Consider the following 24,273-nt stretch of genomic DNA (forward strand, 5'->3'; position numbering starts at 1 on the left):
TCTGAATCTGTTGTGTTTCTTTCATCAGCAGTGCTAACTTAACTGGAAAAGGAGTTTCCCGATGATCTGTTTGTTCGAGTTTTAGAATTATTTATTTTTTTAGATCATGAACTTAAAGTTGATTTGCTGTTGGAAGGGGTGATGGAATTATAAAATATTTATGAGGAATGGTTTGGTTTATCATTAACTGGCAAACTTATCTAGCTTTCTAATCATTCAATTGTCATTCATTGTCAAGAACTTTTCAAAACTTTAGTGCACACATTACACAGTTGACAGTGACCACGTATGTGTTCTACCTAAAATGCACAGGAGAGATGTAAAACTGAAAAAAGGATGCCCCTCTTCTTCAAATTCTCCTGCTGATAAGGCTCTCTACATTCTGCAGATAACTCTCTGAAAATGTTTCTGTTAAGAATGCAGCACTTGCCAAAGCTGTTAAGAGAAAACAGTGTCTCTTTCATGTCGTGCTACCTACAAGGGAAGACAAAAAAGAAGTCCACAAGACCAAGAACACAATCTATTTGTCCTGTCCTGCTGTTGCACAAAAGCCGAGACTTCTTGTATAAGGAAACTGAAGGTGGAGGAGAGGGGACATGGAGAGACAGGCGCCATCCCCTCATTTATGCACTGAGAGCCTTTCAGGGAAAAGCTGTGGGCCCACTGTGTTTTATTGCTAATGCCTCAGTGACTTCCAAGGGCACTTAGAGTTTAATCATTGGATTTGCACTCCACTTGCTCACTTCAGACCCAAGCAAGGCCTCAGTAACAGGAGGGAGGGCCCCTGAGAGAATGTTGTTAGTGCCCCTCGTTGGTCTGATTTAGCTGTTTTCTTCTTCACCTCCTATTGAGCTTTGAGCAATGGCTAAACCGGCAAGACGAATGTGTGTTTGCGCTTTTAAAAAAAGAAAGTAGTAAAGGAGAAAGGAGGAGATAGAGAAGAGGGGTGGAAAGAGCAATGTTCTTCTTTTTATTTTTTGTTCTTTGCAGTCCAAGACCTGGGTGGAGAAGCAGCCAAGAGGACATCATATAAATCAGGTTACCAGTAGCAACAGCACTGCTAGTGCTGAGCCCCTAACCGTTTTCCCGCTCATCTTCCTCTTCCACGTATCACCCAGCGCTCACCTTTTCATGTTTGTCTTCCACCCCTAAAAACCTCCTGCCTCATCCTCCTCATCATCATCAGCTTCTACTGTATAGGAGAGAGAAAAAGAAAGATTCCTTATGTGTTCATTCCTCCCCAGCAACAGTGAAGCATTTGGTGGTCTTAACAGCAGAGCCCTGAGGCCAGGATACAGTAGAGAAGAAAAGAGTTATGGTGAGAGAAGAGGTGGTTTAAAGTGGGCAGAAAGGGCGAGAACGTGACAAAATGTAAAGTTCAGAGGACGGCCGAGTAAGGGGGGTAACAGAGCTGTGAGAGCAATCTGAAAAGCCTCATTACATCTTAAATAGGTAATCCAACCAGTAGGTGAGCACATTCCCATTACCCTGGCAGTGGGAATAACTTCCTCCAGGCTTATGGGTTATTACTTCCTTTCCCTTTACTGTAGGGCTATTGTTTATCCCCAGCTTGAAGTCATACACACTGCAGTGCTGACCCTGACATCTGACCTGGACAATACGTGCTATTGTCTCTTGGTTTCTGTCCATTCACAAAAGGAAGTGGCTAAAACTGGTATGTTAAGTGGACCTAAGAGAAGAAATATATTATGATATCTTATTAAGAACCCCCATGAAAAAAATTGTGGAATTTAATAAATGTACATTTGTGACATTATTTGAGTCCAAAGTTTGGATTGGCCATTGCTGGAAGTAATTAAAAGGCCAGTTTTTAATGTTTTTATATGTATGATTTTTTTCATTACTTATTATACTTGTATTAGTAATTATCTTTAACATCTAAGGCTACAAAAGTCCTGAGAAGTTCTCCAAACATAAAGTGCATGCTCTTCTGCTAACTTTTCTGATTAGATATTCTTCTGTTTCGATGAACAGGGGATTTTTGTATGAAACTGCCACTTGTGGACTTTCTTCTTTTTATATTCTTAACCTATTGGTTATTCCTCCCCTTTTTTTTTTTTTTAGCTTCTTTTCAATCCTGATCTCATTAGCGTGGTGTTGAACACATTAGTTTAACAAGTGAACCGTCACTGGTTTGATTCCAGCAGGAGACACAAATCCCTTTGGGGCTGTGTCATTGAGGACATCTGGGGTAATCATGTACAGCTACCTGCTGTGATAAGCTTCTATCTCACTGTAAGTAGGAAAAAAGTTAATTTGGAAGTTAAAGCTGTCGATGGAGAATCGCGTAAACAAGATTAAAAATCAAAGTGAAGTCATGTAAATTTAAGGAAAATACTTAATTTTCAGCTTTTGTGGTGATATGAGTTGTGATTAAACGTTTGGGTGAGCCACATGTCAAAGCAGACTGCAGTGAATTGAAGTTTAGGATTTGCAGTTCTTGCCCTTTTTAGATAAGATAAGATAAGATAACCTAAAACACTAGAATAGGATAAGATAATAAGAATAAGATACTATATACAATAGAATAACATACAAAGTTGTCAGAAAAAGAGAATTGCACTTAGTGTTATTGCACAAGTGTGGATCTGTGTGTTTGGTCAGCTGTGCAGTCCTTGTTGTGGGGTCTGACAGCAGTAGGAAGGAAAGACCTGATAAATACAGTGAGATGGGAAATGCTCATCAATAAAGAAGCGTAATTTTCTCTTGTCATTCAGACTAAGGTCACACATTTCTCAAGGCTTCCTTTTTTCAGACATAGTAGATGCCGCTATGAAGCTTTGATTGCTTTGTTGAGTGAGAGCAAGGTTCCTCTTTGGGTATGTTTCTGTACTGTTTGCATGCTCTGCATACATGTAAAGAATTCACTAAAAACATTGTTTTAAATAAAGCAAGGCCAAGACACCTGCAAGTACAACTGCTACACAACGGTACATTTAACTCTTACAGTTAAACTTATTGTAGGTTTGAATCATATCATCAAATTGTGTCTCTAACATACAGCACATTCAGCAGCCTGTCACATATTTATTCCTGTTTTGATCTTTAATAACTTTCACGGATCTTTAGAAAATGTTCAACAGTTTTTTTTATGTTATTTGACACTTCAATATGTCCTTTCAGTCGCATACGTTACCACAGAAAAACTTTTGAGAAGTTAGGTTTAAAAAAAAAAAGCTAACGTTGACTTCAGACTACTCATCCTGAGTGACGGCAGCTGAACAGCGCAGGAATTCACAGAGACGAATTGTCGGGGGGAAAGACGACCTGTGGCTTTGCTGGAAGCGGTGGGGGCATTTCCCAGCAGAGCACAGAAAACTGCGACTCCATGCATCAGCGGGCATGATAATTACACACCCACTTCCATCATCACCAGCAACTTAGATGCCCATCCCCAACTAAAGACCCCCGCCACACACTTCTGCACGGACACGAACACTACCTGCGACTTTTGCATCATTTCCTGACTAATAAGAACAGACACTTTAGAAGTTCTCTAACTCGAGCAAAGTGAAACGAACACCGGATCCTGTTAGAGGTTCATTAAGAGGATGGCCAACTCCGGGATCCAGCTGCTGGGATTTTTCCTGTCATTAATAGGTATTGCCGGTCTGATCATCGGGACTATTCTGCCGCAATGGAAGATGTCCGCGTACATCGGAGACAACATCATCACAGCTGTAGCCATGTACCAGGGACTCTGGATGTCCTGCGCTTTCCAAAGTACCGGGCAGCTCCAGTGTAAAATCTACGACTCCATCCTGCAGCTCGACAGTAAGTGGCGTATTTTTACCCCCTTGGTTTAAAAAAACGTCAGTTCTGTTAACACAAGTACACGATGGAAAAGCAAAAAAGTAAACCCTGCAGGTTGTGACTGAGAAAACTCTCTTTGTTATCTCATTTCAAGCGATCTTACCACGATGATTTGGATAATGTGCCGTCAGGCTTTAAACCTGTCTCCTATTCATAAACCCCACCTGGAGACACACCTGCTCTTTCCGATGCTCACACTGTCACCACTGAACAGGTTTAGCTCCTGCAGGTACAACATGCTCATCACATATCATTATTAAGTATCCTGTAGTTTCTTGTCACCATTTTATATGGAAAGTTTAAAAAAGAGGAAAATGACTTAAACTTTTAAAAGGAAACAAACCTCTCCAACACACTGGCACATTCTAGGAAAATCTTTTTTAACCACATGCCATTTGGTCCAGGAATGAACCTGAGCCCTGCGTCACCACAGAGATCCTTTAGAACACATGTGGTCAAACTCATGGCCTGAGGGCCAAATCCAATTTTAAGCAAATCTTCCAGCTGGTTTAGGTCACAAAACAATAAAAGGTTTTTCACACCGAAAGGCATGCACTATGATACATGTAAAATACATGATCCAATTTCCATTTTATTTTTGAATATAGTTGTCATATCATGGTTTTGTATTCACATGTTGACTTTAAAGTTGAATAAATGGATGTGATTCCAATTGTATACAAGAAGGATGTTAAATATTGATATAATGAGGGGATTTTTTTTTTAATTTTTTAATTTATTTATTACAGTAATAAATTGCATTTTTAATTCCCAGTGTGTCTCTTTGTGAAACTGAGTTCGACACCCCAGCTGTAGAATATCACGTATGGTGCAAACAGTGCAGGAATGTAGCTTCACAATAACAAGTACAGAAAAAAATTATTTAAATACTCGATGTCTTCAAACTCACAGGAAGAGCAGTGACCAGTGTTTGTAAGCTGGCTACAAAAAGAAAAAACAAGCAAAAAATTGACAGACAGTGCTACTTCTTTACTGATGATGATGAAAAATGTAAACTTTTTCACAACTGCTGTTATAGTTAGTACAGGACACATTCTTAAATGAAGGATAACGCACTGTGGATACTAAAGCTGTACGTGATGGGTGTGTGTTGGCCCACTTCAGTGGTTTGTTGTAATGCTGTCATGCTGTATTAGTTGAAATGATGATGGCCTCGGGCTGTCCTCTGTATCTGTCTCTGAATCTGTTTTTGAGGTCGCAAACCCCCCCAAAAAACAACAACAACAACAAAGAAAGAAAATTGGTTTGCCTAATTATACCAACACTGAGAAAAGTGGCCTGAATTGGTTTATTAAAGCGTAAAGCGCTATACAAATACAGGCCATTTACCATTTTTACCATTTACTATGTAATTAAAATGTTATTTCTAAGACACCTTTCAGGTAAACACTCTACACAATGAAATACCAGAGGATAAATTCCCCGATTCTTATATAGCACTTTTCTACTCTCCTGGAGCACTCAAAGTGCTTAATACAAGATTCACTGTTTTCTATGCTCTTATGTGCATAGAAAACATATGTGCATCTTATGTGAACACTATGACAGAGAACAACTTGGGGTTAGCGGCCTTCACTGGCATGCAGGCTGGGGGAGTCAGAGATCAAACCATGAACCTTCCAATCAGCAGAGCACCTGCTCTACCTCCCTCCTGAGCTACAGCCACCCACCAAAACCTATAAGATAAAAACAGAGCTAACCAAATGCATAATGGCCTTATACAAAATCTATCATTGTACATGGTGTATATAAAGTATACAACTTTATTTATTATGAGATAATTTAGCTGTTTTTTTTTTTTTTTGAGAACAAGAAAAGCTACAGTGTCCTACAAGCGTCCTATTGTAGAGCGTAATCACACGACCAAACATTATTAGCATATGTGAAACAGCAGACACTCCAAGCCAGGATACAGTGTATCCTTCTCTGCTCTCATTTTACTGTATAATGACCCTGTTGCTTGGCATTTCCCACTGTTTTATATTCTGTTTCTGCATCCTCCTCTCCCCTGCCTCTCTCCACCCATCCCTCCCTCACTGCAAAAGGTTTTGTTTGTTTGGGCAGAGCAGGGATGGCCTAGACTGGCACAGACTGGTTCTACCGTAGGTGGACAGGGGGAGAGACAAAAGGGGTCTCACCCTGTGATAGGTTTATAGTGTGGGGCTGGGTGGCTGGGGGGGCACTGACAGATGAGAATCATGACAGCAATGTTTCCACGGGCCTCCTCAAAGTGAAGACATTCGAAGGCGTAAGATGTGTTCCTTCGTACTGTTTGTGTGTGCTCATGTGTATCCCATGGTTTCCCTTCCAGGAAAAGCTCACATTAAAATGTCTTCACAGGCTAATGCGAATGTAATTCACAACCTGGACAGCTACATAAAGCCTCCTTGATATGTTGGAGCCTGTTTGTTAGTCTTTATTATTTTCTGTTTTGTGACTCCACATTTGCACTTTAACAACAGGATTATTATAAATGCTCTCATTTTAGCTTAGTTTTTCTTTTTAGACATTACTGTATAAAACAAAACAAATTATTTTCTTAAAATGCACACCCACATTCCACAACACAAAAGGTCATTTATTCTCAGGCTCCCAGCAGCACACTGTTCCTTTACATTTCCTCTTCTTCATCATTTTCTGTTGCCTTTCTTTCTCTTCCTCTGCCCCAGGTTCGCTCCAGGCCACTCGTGCCCTGATGATAGTTGGCATCATTGTTTCCATTGCAGGTCTGGGTGTAGCCTGCATGGGAATGAAGTGCACCACATGTGGAGGAAGTGACAGACTACGCAAGGCCCGCATTGCCATGACAGGAGGCATCATCCTGTTAGTGGGAGGTGAGAGAGCATACCAAAGAACCTAATTTGGCAAAGACCAGTGACTGATTGGTGTAAGATTTAAACTGTCAAAATGTTATATCATCCAAAGGTTTTCACATAGGGTCATGTATGGTAATACAATGATGTTGTGCGGGCTAATTTAGCTTTGGAAAATATCTTGTTACATTATAAGATTACCTCCAATTAAAAGTAATCTGTCATGCATTACCTACTGAGAAAAATAAATCTTCAGAGTACTTTGGCATTACCAATAATGCAGAAGACTTGCTAATTTTACTCAGAAACCTTTATCTTAAAGCTTGCTGTTGTGCTTTCTGAGCTTTAGTACATGTCAGTTATTAAAACTATTTACAGAACCTTGTAAAACACGTCTGATCAGGAAAAAGTGTACTTTTTACAACGTTTACATATGGCAGTACTTTGTTACTTTAAGCAAAAATGCTAATAACCGCAAATCTACCATGCTGATGTTGGGTAGAGTCTTTACCATTTTAACTATCTTGGTTTAGCCAGTTAGCATGCTAATATTCGTGAAGACAGTTGTTGGATATTTGGTGAATGTGTGATGAATTAGCTTTGAATTAGCTTTCCAGATAACGCAGTGCAGCTTTGCTAGCTACCATATGAGACGGCTAACTGTAAAATAGCCAGTTTGAACTCAAATGTTTGTTTTTGCACCAGGAAATGAATGACACTATTATAGTTAATGTTCAGGGAAAAATTACATTTTAACATTTACCTTTCCATCCATGTCCTGTTTGACGTGAAGCATTACAAACAGTAGATATGTTACAATAACTCCAAGCAACACTCAACACGAGCTTGCTGGAAGAACATGCTGACATTGTTGTCTTCCTCTCCAAATATATTTAAAAGGGATGATTGTCACTGATTTGTGTTTGTCAGTATTTCATCACTATATTGTATAAAACATACACATTCAGTGTAATAGCTTCCTGTGATCCAATAAATAATGCAATCCAGTTATGTAATTCCATCAAAGCACAATTGCCTAGATGTCCTGCACATCATACAGTAGGTGGGAGGAGGTTTGATCCCCACTCCAAAAAGCTTTCTACCCACTCATCTTCTCTGGCCCTCCAGAGGTCATTAGAATGAATCCTGGCACTGAATCGAAGATCAGAGCTCTAACGGGCTCTGAAGAGAACAGAAACACTAAAAGCTAATTGTTCTGGAGTCAATAGCTAGCCGCCTGGTGACTATTTAAAGGGAATAAAAGCCTGGCTGGTCTTTCTCTGGCTTTGACGATGTGTTGATCGACTTTTGATCTTCCAGGGCTGTGTGCCATCGTAGCGTGCTCCTGGTTTGCTCACAATGTCATCAGGGCTTTCTATAATCCCTACACTCCAGTCAACACCAAGTAAGCAATCTAAAAGCACCCATTTCTTTCCTTTTTTTCTGTTTTACTGTTATTGTGATTTAAATGCATTTATGTATTATTATCCATAAAAATTATGTTTATGTTTGCGTCGATGCACTACTTGCTTTTGAAACATAACAACTGCATAAGAGACACCAGTGCAGGTTACTTTATTAACACATCAGTTTTGCCTTTGTGCGTAATATTGAAGCTGAGGATTGGGGTTGCCTTGTCTTTCCAGGTTTGAGTTTGGTGCGGCCATCTTCATCGCGTGGGGCGGTTCTCTCCTAGATGTCTTAGGTGGGGCCATGTTGGCTGCTTCTTGTCCAAGGAAGAAGCAAGTGTCCAAGTACCCAACCATCGGCAGTTCCCGCTCAGGCCCACCAAGCAGCACTAAGGAATATGTCTGAGATTCCCCAACCATGTAGCCAGGAACTTTAAAAGAAGCTGAGGAGAATGATCCTCTTCAGCATCAGCGAGGCGCAAAACCGAAGATGTATGGATGATTGTGAATCACATGGAGGCAGGAAGTACTGAAAAAGGACTTTCTTTACTTTGTGTTCAGGCCTTTGATGACCCTTTGATTATTAAGCAGCACCCTCAATTGTTTAATGACGGATGTCTCTCACCCAATCCGTACATTCCTCCATTGTTTACAAGTATTCTTCACAAATACATTATAATTAGATGTCCTGACTTAATAGACAAACCCTCTTGGGCTAGCTCTTGAATTGCAGCCTAAATGGTGGGTTATGGCCAATACTTGCACCCTCATGTTAGAACCAGCATTTATTAGCATTTGCCATGTAATTGAAAGTAATCAATTACAGTTTGGTGAGTAGTCTGCAAGTCAACACGCTGTCCAACACAGGAACACGGTGACAATACAGCATTTTATATCAACTGTTAGTACCAAAATAGATGTCACAATGAGCAGGGTGTGATTTCACACACTGCGATGACACAGGCCATTTGCTACAGGACTCCCCACAGCTTTTCGTACCAGCATGTTACAAAGCCTGTTCAGATATAAAATATCTGATGTTGTAGTCATCATGCCATTATCGCTCTATTGGCCTTTCTATCAGCCACTGAGGTTAAACTGCAACTATTTATTTTGTCAACTGTAGGTCTTTACTCGTGTAGATTTGCATGATTGTTAGTTCACTGTAGCTTGTTGTAGCTTTCACAATTTAGTGTTTTTTAAATGTTCTGAACAGTTGGTTCTATGTTTGTAAATGCCATAGGTTTATATACTTTTAGCAGATAACAGCACCATGGAAAATATATGAAAGAATATTTTTAACATGTCCATCAGTACTTAAATAATAAAGATATTGCAACATTGTTAACTGTGTCGTGGTCCATCAAACTGGTTATATGGTTGTTTTCTCCAGTGCAGTAGCACAGTAACATTTCTACTGACAGTCTTTTCATAGATTTTGCACTTTTTGTTTCATTTGAACTAGTAAAAGTAACCTTTAGGGGACATTTCATGAATGTTTTTGAAGCCATTCATAGCATTCATCAAAGCTTATATTGTGTAAAACCTTTAGAGAACCTTCACGGAAGACTGGATAATGGTTCTTTGAAGTGTGTTTGCAGCTTTTAAAAAAAAATCTGCTAGGAGCATTCTCAGAACCTTTAGAGAAACCTGAGGGGACATTTTCCAAAGCTTCTCTGAATGAGGTCATTTTCAACTTTTAAAGAACCTTAAAGGAACATTTTATAAAACACATTTATGTGGAACCTTTAAATAACCTTCAGGGAGCAGTTTATTAGTAATGAACTAGTCAATACTAAATGTTAGTAACTTTATCAGAGTTCTTAATGCTTTAAGTATGTTGTTTAGAGAGTCTTAATTTACCCCTACAGACACCTAATTGATGAAAACATTTAGAGTGATTTTATGCGAGTTACTGTATGCTTTATATGAGCTTGAAGTAGTCTGGCTATTCTCCTATGAACTCTAACATCTACAGGGTATTGTCACCCAAAGAACCGTTGCTCACTCTTCTTTGGCCATTCTCTATAAACCATAGAGATGGTTGTGTTAAAATACCAGCAGATCAGCAGTTTCTGAAATATTCAGACCAGCCTGTCTGGCACCAACAACCAACCCACATTCAAAGTCACTTAAATCACCTTTCTTCTCCGTTTTGATGCTCGGTTTGAACTTCAGCAGGTCATCTTGATCATGTCTACATGCTGTTGAGCAGGTGTACCTAATAAAGTGGCTGCAAGTTTATCTGCATGATAAAAAGAGTTCAGAGTCAGCTGATCCACAGAAACACAGTGATTCCACAAAGATTCATGTTTTATTTCCCGGGATGCTTTATGAAAAGTTATTTCCATGCAAAGATCAAAACAACTATCTTTGAGTCAGAGAGCAAGCTGTGAGGTGCAGTGCTCCTGTGACGCCAACAAAATAAGTAACGAGCCAGCAAAAAACAGGAACATGACATCAACATGAGCCGCCTTTTATAGACAACACCATCTCAACCCGAGAGAGTCGCTGCCAGCTTAAAAAAAATCCAAAGATTGTCTCTGCAGCGAGGGTGCTCGTTTCTGTGACCTCACACTGTAATTATAAAGTCTGACACAATAGTTCACTTAAACCTGAAAGACATTACCACACCACGTGGGTGTAGTTCACAAAGCAGATTAGTGCTTTTTATAAATAAACATAAATACAATTAAGTTTGACTTTTTACACGTCGGCATGCCAATAAGAGTCAATTTTTTTAAGCATCAATCTGATGTAGCATCAGGAATCATTTGGCAATTTCATCAAAGTCATTTACTGTACACATTTTGTTTTTTTTTGTCCTCACAGTCATGTAGCCAAACTGGAAAAGCCTGCATTAGGAAACACACAGAAAGCTCTATGAAGCCGTTGTTGTTTACTGCCGAGTCAGCAGCTCAAAGCCACCAGTGAGCTCAGGGAAACGCTGACTCTACCAGATCTGAAGAGCAAAACGGTGGTTTGGTTTATCAAAGTCTACTACGTAGCCCTTAAATAACAGGATGCCAGTCACAGGTTTTGATGCTTCATGCATAGAATTCTGCAACATGTCACTGCACATAACAGGCATTCCCACAAAGTGCACCATTTGGAAACATAATAAAAACCTCACAGACTGAAGCGTTACCTGCTCAGAAACAAGTAAAAAACACAAAACCAAACAGATGCCGTAACATCACAACAAAGTGTCTCATTTTTTAAATAATAAATTATTAGCATTAGCTTTTTTCCTTTTCTTTTTTGTTTTTTAAAGCAACTAGCGAGCTTTCATCCACTGGATAATAGTACACCACTTGGATCAGTGAGAGAGTAGAGAATGATAGTCATTGCACAACCAAAGCTTAACATTTCACCTGTCCGATACACATTAACAGGCTTGTGTTCCAACACAAGCAGCCCACGGGTAATCAGTAACCCTCACCAGTAAACAGGCAGGCGAGAGGATGCTTGTCATCTAACCGTTTGCTCAGTGCAACTTTAAAAATGTAGCCCTTGAGAAGAAGCTCTGAAAAAATATAGACACTTCCTTCGAATCTTTCTTAAATCCTGATAGTCCACTACCTACCGAGGTATAGTGTAGAGAGCGATGCAATACGAATTCATTCACAGTCTGACCAAAGTTAAGTTAAATAAGCGCTATATACACAGTCAGGGCTTCAACAGGCGATAAATGAGCCATTTTTTAGCCTTGAAGAAGCTTCAGTAGGACACTTGACAGGAGCAAGGCCAAGATCGCTGTCAGAGGGTGTGGGGGTGGGTTTGGCGACCCAGGGGTTTTCTTTTTTGGCACTTCTTGGTGAAGCTTAGGAGATGGGTGACAGGGATACAGGGCACTGCCCATTGTTGTTCATGATGTCATCCAAGTCTTCATCATCCAGGTCCACTGAGGAGGAAAAAGCAAACAAGTAGTTATTGTAATAATCACATATTAGCTACAATTCAGTTCAATTTTATTTTTATAGCGCCAACTGACAACAACAGTCGCCTCAAGGCGCTTTATATTGTAAGGCAGACCCTACAATAATACATACAGAGAAAAAAACAACAATAATATGACCCCCTATGAACAAGCACTTTGGCGAGAGTGGGAAGGACAAACTCCCTTTTAACAGGAACAAACCTCTGGCAGAACCAGGCTCAGAGAGGGGCGGGGCCATCTGCCGTGACCGGTTGTGGTGAGAGGAACAAAACAGGGGATTAGCTACTTAGGCAAAATGAAAAGGGGCAAGAAGGGTAAGTTCAAATCAAACATTGCTTTTTTTTATAATTAGACAAAAAAATCGACCACTCTCGTATCTGTATGTTAAAAATAAAGCCAATGTGGGTAGCCAGTTAGCTTAGCATAGCATTACCACTGGAAATTGGGGTAAACAGCTAGCTTGCCTCTAAAAACAAACGTTCCTAAAAGCTGTTTGACACAGGGTTACATGCTAGCCATTTCCAGTAAGCTATGTTTTCTGCTTTTTATCTTAGTCAAGCTAAGCTACAGTCACGCTGTATTAAAGACGTAAGAGTCATGTCACTTTCTTTATCTAACTAGTTACTTATCTGTAACACCTAATTTTCCATTTTCAGATATCACGGTAAATGCCATAATCAGTGTATCGCTGCCCGCCTACTTGTGGGGTTTTTTTTCTATAGTTGCTTGATTTTGTTTCAGTGGAGTTGGATTTGTCTCTACTTAATTATTTAATTGTAACCTTGCTTATGTCTGCCCATTGACTTGTTCTGCATTATCTATGAGACATCTTTATTTGTATACATCACTGCTGACGGAAACACACATACAAATATAATAGCAACATTTTATCCACCTTCTTAATATTTATGACTAATCCAATACAGTTCAACAGCCAATGAGGAGCTCTGACGTATCTACTGCTACTGTTATGTTTTATTACATATTTACATAGCACGAGTACATCTGCTGCCTGTTATACTGTCATTGTGTGAACTGTGTAGGTTGGGTCATCACTTTATATTTCTATATGGAGCCTCACCTTTCTTGGACCGACCGATCTGGCCTAGTTTGGGTGCCCTCTGTCCGAGTCTCTGAGGGTTGGGCCCGCCACCGTGGCCGTTGACCTGGGGGTGTCCTGGGTTGAACTGCCCCGCCGGGCCGGGCTGCCTGGGCGGCCCGCTGGGCGGGATGAGCTCGGGGATACCTGAAGCACCGTACATCTCTGGGAGGCGTCCTTTAGTGTCTGACCGCTAGATGTCCGCACAGCCCAAGCTTCGTGTCGTGATGGAAAGCTTCGCACTTCCGCAATGGTATTAACCGATGAATGTATGGGCAACAGACGACTAAATACTGGAAACTACAGAAGGGAAGTCCGCCAAACCTGTCAATCAAAGTGAACACGTTTGTCAAGAAACGCGAGTGAGAGAGCGAAAAGCTCTGCCAGGTGTCTCCCAACACTTCTCGGCTGTTTACACTACAATTAAGCTGTGTACTCGTACGTGTTTTCAGTTGTATTACTACTATCAGGTGTAGCAGCTCCCTTCCTGCCCACTACAACAGCACGGCGACACAAAGCGTGTCTTCGGTCGATCTACTCGCTATAGTCAGAATAAGAAAAGCTTTTCCACCCGTCTCTAAACAACAGTAACTCAGCGGTTTCTCTACAATACGCTTGAAATATGACTAAATATAAAAATATGACCTCACCTTCGTTTCTTTGAGGCCGCAGTAAAGAGCTGAATTCGGTAAAAGCCGCTTCTGAGAATCGTGTTGTTGTTTATCAGCGCTGTTTCTCTCTCTCCCTCTGTTGGCACGGCGTTGAGGAAGCGTCGATTTAAAGGGGCCTCTCAGCGTTTTCTCGGCCTTGGGGATTTCCTCGTATTGTGTCTTGACTCATAGCGTTTTGCGGACGTCACCGTGCGGTTGACAGCGCTGAACTTCAGATTATACAGTGGAGGTGTGCCAAAGTTCCGAGGGCTCAATGCGTAATTACGCACCTCCTGTAATGAGAGAGTGACTCCAGAGCCAACCAATGACGGACGGTGTTCAATAACACCCCCCTCCCCCCACCCCATACACACCACATAGAATGCTTCATGTCGGGTACTTCACGTCAACCCCCTCTTCCAGAGACTTTCATTTCATTTCATATGGGGAACATGAAAGTATTTACAGGAAGTTGTTATTTACCACAAAAGTACACAACTTTTTCGTCTGCTTTGTCACTTTGTTCTTTTTTCAGGTTACTGCAGTATGCTGTGGCCTTGAGTCAGTGCCCCTGGCAAAGTCTGAGTTCACCTTCACTTATCTAAGCAACCTGACTTAACCCCAGCTACTTACCTCTGCCACTTATTGACTAAATGAAACAGACAAAAACAAAGGGGAATTATTACCAAGTACACACTTTGGTGTAGATGCAGCACAAATACTTTGTTTTAATAATCAGTGTTGAGCAGTTAGGTTATTATAGACATATATTAATTAACTGAAAAATAAACACCCAACTTTAGAAAAATATAAAAACAACAACAACAAAAAAAAAAACATTAAGCACTTGCAAAACTGACTAAAACAAAATGTAAATATTTAGTTTCAAATTGAGTCGATGGATAAAGTTTTGTTTTGTGTTGCTTGAGATGTTTGCATGACTGTGAGTCACCTTACTTTGTAAAATGTATTGAAATACTGGTCCTGATTTGGTCAAATTTTGCTGATGGACAGCAAATACACAACCCCAATCCCAAAGATGTTTGGATGCAGTGTAAATTGTCAATAAAAAACACAATGTGTAATTTGTAAATCCCATAAACCCATAATTTATTCACATGTTTGAACTGAGAAAATGTACCATTTTATGGAAAACTGAATTCATTTTAAATTTGATGACAGAAACACATCTCAAAAAAGTTTGTGCTGGTTCATGTTTATCATTGTGTAGCATCCCTTCTCCTACTTTGGCAGTCCATAACAATCTAGGAAATGAGGAGGCCAGCTGCAGGACTGTTGGCAGAGGAACGTTGCCCCATTCTTCTTAACAGTCTTGCGTCTGCACTGCAGGCAGATCAGTTCAGCACCTGGAATCTTTCACTATGAAGCCATACTGTTGGAGTAGATGCAGTATGTAGTTCGGCATCTGGCTGTGAAGATATGTTGCTCTAAAACATGCAAATACTTTTCAGCATTGATGATGCATTTTTAGATGTGCCTGCCTAAAAAGGCATAGCCTGCATTTATGAATGACACGGTGAACTGCATTCATAGACAGTGATTTCTAGAAGTGTTCTTGAGTCCATGCAGTGATTTCCATGAGAGAATCATGCCTATTTTCAATGCTGTGCTGCTTGACGGCCAGAGTATCGCAGACATCTAATGTGGAATGTCTTCTTTGGCCTTCTTCCTTGCGCACAGAAGTTTCTACAGATTTTCAGAATCTTGATATATTATGTAGTTGATGTTATATACTGTATTCAAATAATGTATGTTTTTTCATTCAAATACATTAAGTCAGTTGTTTCTAAACAGACAGTTTTTGTTTTATGGCAGATTGGAGAATCTTAATCTCTGCTTTCTGTATTCTGTTGTTAATAAGATATATGCTTATAAATCATAGCATTCTGTTTTTATTTACATTATATGCAATAACCCATCTTGTTTGAAGTTGGAGTTTACATTCCCATGAATAGTAGGGTTTGTTTGTTTTCTCTATTTGTTATTGCAAACTAGTTAACAGGGGTTTGTTTGTTTGTTTGTTTATTTGTTGCATTTACTAACTGCTAACAATAATGTAATTAATGTATCAGCCATATTTGTGTAAAGCCAGAAGTCAAGACTGTTACATGAAAATGGTAAAAACAAGTTTAGGTTTGCGTACTGGTTAGAAATCTCAGTAATAGTGCAGTGATTGTTAAACTCCCATACTAATCTTTAATCTGACCAAATAGCCTCCTGTGGTGTACACTAACAATTCTGTGGTTTTAAATGCATTAGAGCTCATGTATGGTGAGGATTAACCCCAGTGCAGAAAAGAAAACAATACTCCGGGTCACTTGGATTCAGCTCACAGTTTTTAAGAGGGTGTTATCTCCATGTTTATCACATTTTACAGGTGAGCCCATGCACAGTTGAGAGATTATCCAAGTAAAAAATTCTTAGACATGCCGAGACTGATCTGAAATACAAACTCTAGACCCCACATGGATACACACCGTCTGGGCAGCTATATAACTGTCGGCATAAGCAATCAGCGGACTCAGAGTTCCTCGTCGTCCCAACGAACACTTTGAACATTTCGGAGTAAGAAGAAACACAATTGGCATCATGTCCAGGATCACCGCGGTAACGATCTTGCTCGTCTTTCTCGTGAACAGCTTGTGCAGCAGCGCAGGTACGCAACGATTATTCTTTTTCACTTGTTCTGCAGAGATGTGGATGTCACAGTTTTACTCTGCAACATGGCTGTAAACAGGTGACTCTGTTAAACTGTAGACTGTGACGCTGGTGTTATACAGAGTTGATGGGTAAGGTATCGCTGCTCCACATGACTGATGTCTTATTTGTTATCTTCTTCCACTGCAGCTCCTTCCCATGGAGTATCCCTGTATATTCGCAAGTGCAGATGCACAGGTGAGTGACCAGTGACCACTTTCATCTTCTTTGCTTAAAAAACTCCAAAACAAACAAAAACAAATTTACAGACATCAAACAAATATCTTAGTTCTTTGTGTTGCTATGGGCCTATGTGATGGGGTTTCCAATTGAACATTTAGGGAATTTTCTCCTAAGTTCTCTGCTATTGAAAACATTACTTTTTTATGTGGATACAGTTTCAGTGACCAGCTGTCTTCTCTTGCAGAGATTTCCACAGGCAGGTTTAAGTGTCCCAAACCGCTCATGCCCACAAACTACAACGAGCAGCGGGATGTGTTTAAATGTGTCTGCAAAAAAATACAAGAAGAGAGTAAGTGAAACACAATCACATTTGTCTGACCAAGAGAGATGTTACTCTTTCCTGTGATAATATTCAGTAAATATATTTAAGTTGTCATCATTTTTTTCTTTTTGTGTCTTCTTGTAGAGCGTTCAGATCTTCTGCGCTTCTGCCGTGTGAACTACAAACACAACTTTGCTCCACTGCTCTGAGATAAACAAGTTGAATCACTGACTAACCAAACTTAATATCCTATTACGTTTGATATTAATCTTGTTGTGTAGATGGTTGTGATTTTTTCTGAAATTGTAAATAAAGACAGATATTTTTTTATTACATAGAGTCTCGTGTCCTTCTCATTACAGCCTTTGGTGTTTCCACATAGTTAACTGAAATAGTCCTCGATCTTTAAAACAACTAAAAGGAACATTTTTATATCCAATTATTCAATTTTTTGTCCTTTTTTAAACTATTTTGAAACTTTAAAAACATGAAAGGGAACACGTTATTGTTATATATGATTTGGCCTCACTCTGAAATGTGTTCATAGATTTCATAGAGACAATAACATAAATACACTGATTAATAGTGAATCATTTCTATGGAGGATTACTTGTTTCCCAGCTGCCTGGCCTCCAATCTTCATGTTGAACTTTAGTAAAAGAAGTTCAGCACAAAAGTGAGAGTGGTTTCTATGTCATCCAGAGTTAAACAAGGGATTAAACGGACATTTTTCCTAAATATCATCAAAGTGTGTGTTGCTTTAATGGCAGGAATGCTTGTGAAATAAATGACTCATTTCTTCAAGGCTGTTATGAAATCCTCACCACACAGGCAGGAATGTCCACTGATATATAAACTGATGATACCGTTCATCTTCTTTTTTTTTTAGAAGTTTTAATTTTATTTTTATGCCTTCAACTGAAAACAACAATGAAACAACAAAATCAAGACACAGAATCACTTTTCACACGATAGCCTCACACGTCCTGTTCTTGTCTTATTTTCAGTTACTGTTAATAATCAGGTCCTACATTTCTGAGCAGACATAATATATTTTCATGCTGCAGTATTTTTAATGCTACCAGAGCTGATTTCTGTTAGCTGTGGCCCTTGAAGAAGTAGACAAAGGTTTTGTTTGATGGAGACATCGATTCACAACTTTATCTGCCAAGACAAAGAGAAATTCAGATATCAGCACATCAGCACTGCATATGTGGACAATAGGAACTGCCTTTGCAAATCATTTTGTGTAACTTTCAAACTTAAATAGTCATTTTTTCCTTGAATTGAAAGCACTAATGAAAACAAATGACATTAGCCTATTGTACCAACACAGGCACACTCTGTGTCACTGAATACTGAACTAAAATCTGTGGGGTACAAGTCCTTTTAGAGTTTTATCTGTGAACTCCAAATCCTGCAGGTCAGCAGAGATAACTGTCATGTGAACACAGAGGCTTGTTTTTCCAAATAATATGATCTACCTGATTTCAGATTTGTAGCAGAACTCTGCAGGCAAAGCACCATTTTGTCTCTAATGTTCATCAAAGGCTTGTAGGAGCAAGTCCACTCAGTGGTAGCCATCTTGGCAACAATTTCATGCAGTTTTTTCCAGCTAAACAAGTATTTATCGAAAAGGGAGGTGTCACATCCAGAGCATTAAAACATTAAAACTTCATGTATGGAGTGTCCACATCTAACAAATAAATTAACTAATAAACAGTCCAGTGCAACAACATGTCTGGCTCATTATCATTTTGATTGTACTACCAAATGATTCTTTGGGTCTAGTGGGGGACAACGTCCATCTTTGCTTACACTGAACTCTCCTACACACATCTGTTCAGGATTCATTGAGTCTCTCTCTGATGAAGCCTGGTTTTAAATTTACACCTCAGTAATGCCACAGTGCAAAAATTGTTGCCAGCACTCTGAGAGTCAGTTTTCCAACGATTTGGATAAGTTCTAAGATTTTACAGATGAATCCATGCAGAGCTGAGATAGCATCTGAACAAATAAAACAAAAACAATAACAAACAAGAAAACATCCCCCTTAAACATGTCAGGACTGATCTGTAAGTTCAAACTCCTCACACCGTGTCAGTGTGGACTTGCTGCGGGGGTATATAACTCCCCGCAGATCCTCGTCTTCTGCAGAAGAATCTGAACACGTCAGAGGGAACAGACGAACCTTCGCCATCATGTCCAGGATCACAGGGATGACGCTGCTGCTCATCATTCTGGTCAGCAGCTTGTGTGACAGCACAGGTACATACAAGGATCATTAGTTTTGAACATTTTCTGCATGGATGTTTATGTTGCTGTTTTACTCACCAGCGGGACAATAACTAACCGACTCAGTTTAAATGTAAACTATTGTGCGCCACTTTGTCTGCCCATGAGTTTGAGAGGAAATGTTATATGGGGTTAATGGATAATGTGTTACGGTTCGTATAAATGATTTCTCACTTGTTTGTTTTTCTTTTTCACTGAGGGCAGAGTCTGTTGCTCAGTCTGGTGTGACCAAAATGGATATTCTCAGGTGCAGATGCACGCGTAAGTTACCAGCAGTTTTTCTATTCTGTGTGGTCAAGAATACAACTGCAACAATGACAAAACACATATACAAACACCAACATTGCAGTCCTCAGAGCTGCTATGATGCTATATTGAAGTGTGTCCTATGGATTGGTTTGCAAATCTGTGCCGTTGTAAATGTTACCATGAGGCCACATAAAGTTGGTTAACTGGCAATGACTGGAGTGAAATGGTTTCAGTGACCACCTCTATTCTGTCTTGCAGAGTCTTCCAGGGGCAAGCTTAGGTGTCCCCAACCACTCCAACCCACAGACAGCAAAGAGAAACAGGCTCTGAAAAAATGTCTCTGCAGTGCAGGAGAACAAAACAGTAAGTAAAAAGCAGTCATGTTTGTTTGAAGTTCATGGATCCTGTAATCATGTTCAGTAAAGATATTTAAGTTGGTGTTGTTTGATTTTTGTCTTTTGTAGAGCGTCCAGAGCTTCTGCGGTTCTGCCACAGAAGTGTGTTTGGGGGGGCTGCTACACCGCTCTGATATAAATCAGTGGAATTATAAATGAACTTGATATGAAATCCTATTTTGTATGACATTAATCTTTTTATATGTTTGTGAATTTTCTGCTGCTGTAAATAAAAAACAGATCTTTATCAGAGCTTTGTGTTCATATTATTGTATGTACTATTATATTATTTTTTGGTTCCATCATATATTTACAAAAAACGAGATCAGTTTCAGTTCTTCCATTCAAAATTACATTAAAGTTAAAGGAAAAGGGAAGGATTTTCCCTGATGTCATTAAAGCACGCATAGCTTTGAAGCCATGTGATGGTTATGAAACTGTGGTTATGTCTCACCGCAGATGAAGCAATCGCCACTGTAACATAGAATTATACCTTTTTGTCTCGACACTGCATTCTTTTTCATTTTTCTAATTATTCAGTTCAGTTACATTTTATTTCTATAGCGCCACAAAGTTGTCTCAAGGAGCTTTATACTTTTTTTTTTAACAGGATATAGAATTATTCCAGCCTGTTACCCTTTTCAGTTCTCATCTTGTTTCTTCTTGTCAGTTTATACTGTTAATAGTCAGTTTTTCAAGGAAAAGAGTAAATAGTCATAGTGAGTTGAAATATGTTCAAACATAGGTGGGAATACAATATATACTTGTATACGATATACAAGTCAAACTAAATGAGTCAAAACCAGATGACAATTCTAATGAGCTTGAAAGTCAGAATTTGTTATGGCCGGTTTTATCCTTCAACACAGACTGAACTTTGTTGGGCAGCTTTCTTGTAATTTCTTTAAGTAGTCTTCAGGAATAGTTCTCAGGCTTCTTGAAGGACATCCAAAGCTCTTCTTTGGATGTTTGCTGCCTTTTGTTCCATTCTCTGTCAAGATGGTCCCACATTGTTTCAGTAATGTTGAGGTCCAAGCTCTGGAGAGGCCAATTCATGACTGATAGTCTTCCATTGTGTGTTTCTTTCTGTCCAGATAGGCTTTGACTGGATTAGCAGTGTGTCTTGGATCATAATCATGTTGCAAACTGTCAATCAGTTTCTTTCTAGATGGCCCCAAAAGGTCGATTCTGTTCATCTGGATGTAGCATCCAATGAATTGTTTATGAGGTTGGGGAAACCTGCAGTCAGCTGAGACTGAAGAAGTCAATTGGATGATTTAAGAAACATTTCTCCCACTGAAAACGCTACGTTCAGATGAACAGAATCAACCTTTTGGGATTTACGTACCTAGATGATTGAGCATGCATCAAGACTTTCTAGATGCTCTTGCATGGTAGATTAAAGTCTGACAGTACATTTCAATGTTTATAATTCTGTCAATTTTGAATATCACCAACACCACTGTCTAAAATGCAGCTCCAAACCATGACAGAGCCGCCACCGTGTTTTACAGATGGCTGTAAAACCCTGTTGTGCCTCTCCTCCCCTTTTCTGTTCATGATAAAAAAATCTTGTTGCATTTGCTCAACTAAATTAGGCAGTTTTTGCTGTGACATTTAGATGGTAGAGTCAGAATTTGATATAAACACCATGAAATTGGGGATTTTACTGAATTTTTGCTTTCTAAGTTTAAACTAAGAAAATAGGTGTTTCCCAAAATGACAAGGTCTAGCTTTGCTTTATTTCACAACTATTGCATTTTGGTTGTGAAATGAGAACATTACTCTGTAGGCCTGTGAAATATTAAGTACAGTATTACAACAGATCACCACAGTATGAAACACGATATGAAACTGAGTTATTTTTAGTGCTTTCTATCTTCTATGAAAATATTAATGTCCTTCTCACCATTCCCCTCTCTTCTTTTCTATCTATTTCTTGTCAGTTTGTGCTGTCAATAATCTCCATTTTCTTATATTTTTCATACCCACCTATTTACTGCCTACGAGGAATGTCACCTCTTTTAATCTCTTTCATGATCATTCGTCTCAGCTTTAGCCCTGATGCAAGAGAAGAACAGGTTCTGTGTGATAAGGGTAAGCGTTAGTGAATGGGCCTTTCCTGTTATCTGTTTTGCACACTTCAACAAGGACAATGAGAAATCAGATATCATAGTGGAGACATTGTTTGTGGTGAAACGGTTTACCAAGAAGAATCACTGGAAACCCTGTTCGGATGGTGAAATTTCAAACTACTCATTTTCTAAATTAGAGGTATTGAGTTATGCAATCATTTTATTTTACACAGCTTCCTACAAATTTTCATGTCTAAACTACTTTTTACACGTAACTAACCTCTCACTGGACCTGCACACTGCAGGTCAGCAAAGCAAACTGTCATGGGAACTTAAAGGCCTGTTTGTCTCGTTTCACCCATATTTACACCAAAACATTACAGTCAGGTGGTGACTTAAGAGCAGCATTCAGATATGTAAGTAAAAAAGGGAAGAGTAAAAGAAAGAAAAAGTGAAACAGAGTAGAGCAGAAAACTTGGCTTACAACGGTTTGGATAAGGTGAGTCATCTATTCTATCATGTCTGGTTGTACATTTCCACACTCTCTGGAACAGCGATGTGAATTATTCCTCAGACAGAAGGCTGCCTGTAACCCGGCCTGCTCCTGTAACAGAGTTCTAGTGGAATATTTTATCTCCTCAGTGACTGGAATGTGGCTGAAGAGATAAAGCTATATAGCAGCTCATGTTAGAAGATAGTGGTATTTAATACTTTAATGAGTGAGAGGTGAGGCAGCTTGCTCCTGAGGTCACAAATGCAAAGTTTGCTAGTTTGTACATCTGTACCTGTTTTTTTGTTTTGTTTTGTTTTTTTGCTGCTGTGTAGAGATGTTAATCTGCGTGGGTTATGCTGGGGCATAAATAAACAAAGTAACAAATAACTCATTGCTACAATAACTGCAAAAATGTTCACAGGTGTTTATTTTCCTAATTCCTAAGCTATTGATAATATAATTTTATTTTTGAATGAGGGAATGCCTAATTTCTGTGGTGAACTCCCGACTCAGGGAGTTTTATACTTTGTTGGTCAGGCAGGGGTCGGGGTGGAAATCCTGGTGACCCCGAGCCTGGTTTCTGGTTAAATCTGGCTTCAGGAGTATGAAATATGACTTCTGGTGAAAGAGGTGGTGAGCAGGAGTAGGTAGACTTCTATTTGTCCAGTTTGGTACCTGCAGATTGGGTTTTTTTCCCCCCAGTGGATCAGAGAATTGCTTCTGTGTGCCTTGGACCTGGAACCTGGAACAGGTCCTGACTGTCATTTGTGTTCATGTGCCACATCATGTTTGTACTCAACCTTCTTGGGGTCCCTGGGCAAGATGTTTGAAGGTACCCCTGATGGGAACACTATTGTTCAGCTGGAATGCTTCAGTGCTCACATGGACAATGACGGTTTGACTGGGAGGGAAGACCTGAGTGATCTGAATTAAGGTGGCGTTTTCTTGTTGCACTTCTGTGCTAACCAATGTATGTCAATTACAAACACTGTATTTGTGCATAAGACTGTCCATATGTGCACTTGGCCCCAGGATGCCCTAAGACACAGTTTGAGGATTGATTTTGTAATCTTATCATGCAACCATATGTCTTAGAAATTTTGGTAAAGAGAGAAACAGAGGCATCAGCTGATTGCCACCTGGTGTTGAGTTGGATCAGGCGGCAGTGGAAGATGCTGGAAAAACCTGGTTTACTCTATGTACAGTAAAGGCTATTAAGGAATGTCTGGGAAAAACCTGCTCCACAGGATCTTCAAATCCCAGCTTTGGTAAAGCTTTGAGAGCATTCCAAGGGTCCACAATGAGTCCCTCATATCGTGCACCTCTGTTGCCAAAGCTGATTTATGGAGCTGTGGCTCCAAGGTAGTTGATGCCTGAGTGGCAGTAACCCCCAAACCAGATAGACCGTAGAGGTGAAGGTAGCAGCTAAGATGAAGAAGGAGTCCTGTGAAGCGTGGCAAACCTGTGGGACTCTGGAGGCAGTTGACAATATGACCCTGGCAGTAGCTAAAGAAAAGACTTGGTCAACTTCAAGGTATTTCTAGCAAATCATAGATGAAACAGGAAAGGGTAGTGACTTCCTCCTCACACTGCATAGAGTGGGCAAGGACAGCTGCTAAACTCAAATGAGAGTATAATTTGGTGGTAGAAAGAATGCTTCAATGATCTCTTCAATCCCACTTACACACCTTCTGCAGTGGTCCGGGACAAAGGGGGATGAATTGAACCTCATGCTCAGAAGGAGCAATGCAGTCCAACCACCGAGCTTGGTTATATG

At 39.7% G+C, this 24,273-nt stretch overlaps 2 protein-coding genes across 2 annotated transcripts; one reads left to right on the plus strand and one right to left on the minus strand.

Moving 5' to 3' along the window:
- The first annotated feature begins 3,412 nt into the window (after positions 1-3,412).
- On the plus strand, positions 3,413-9,412 carry cldn7a (claudin 7a). Its single transcript, XM_063465552.1, has 4 exons — positions 3,413-3,795; positions 6,525-6,689; positions 7,989-8,073; positions 8,315-9,412. Exons 1-4 carry the CDS (start codon positions 3,573-3,575, stop codon positions 8,481-8,483), a joined length of 642 nt encoding a protein of 213 aa, XP_063321622.1. The 5' UTR covers positions 3,413-3,572; the 3' UTR covers positions 8,484-9,412.
- Positions 9,413-10,372: 960 nt separating this feature from the next.
- si:dkey-112a7.4 (uncharacterized) lies at positions 10,373-14,020 on the minus strand. Its single transcript, XM_063465553.1, has 3 exons — positions 13,767-14,020; positions 13,099-13,440; positions 10,373-11,981 (listed from the first exon to the last, which is right to left on the minus strand). The coding sequence occupies exons 2-3, from the start codon at positions 13,277-13,279 to the stop codon at positions 11,902-11,904; spliced, it is 261 nt and encodes an 86-aa protein (XP_063321623.1). The 5' UTR covers positions 13,280-13,440; positions 13,767-14,020; the 3' UTR covers positions 10,373-11,901.
- Positions 14,021-24,273: the final 10,253 nt, after the last annotated feature.

The sequence above is a fragment of the Pelmatolapia mariae genome, linkage group LG3_W (assembly GCF_036321145.2).
Source record: "Pelmatolapia mariae isolate MD_Pm_ZW linkage group LG3_W, Pm_UMD_F_2, whole genome shotgun sequence".
In the NCBI taxonomy this organism is placed as follows: Eukaryota; Metazoa; Chordata; class Actinopteri; order Cichliformes; family Cichlidae; genus Pelmatolapia; species Pelmatolapia mariae.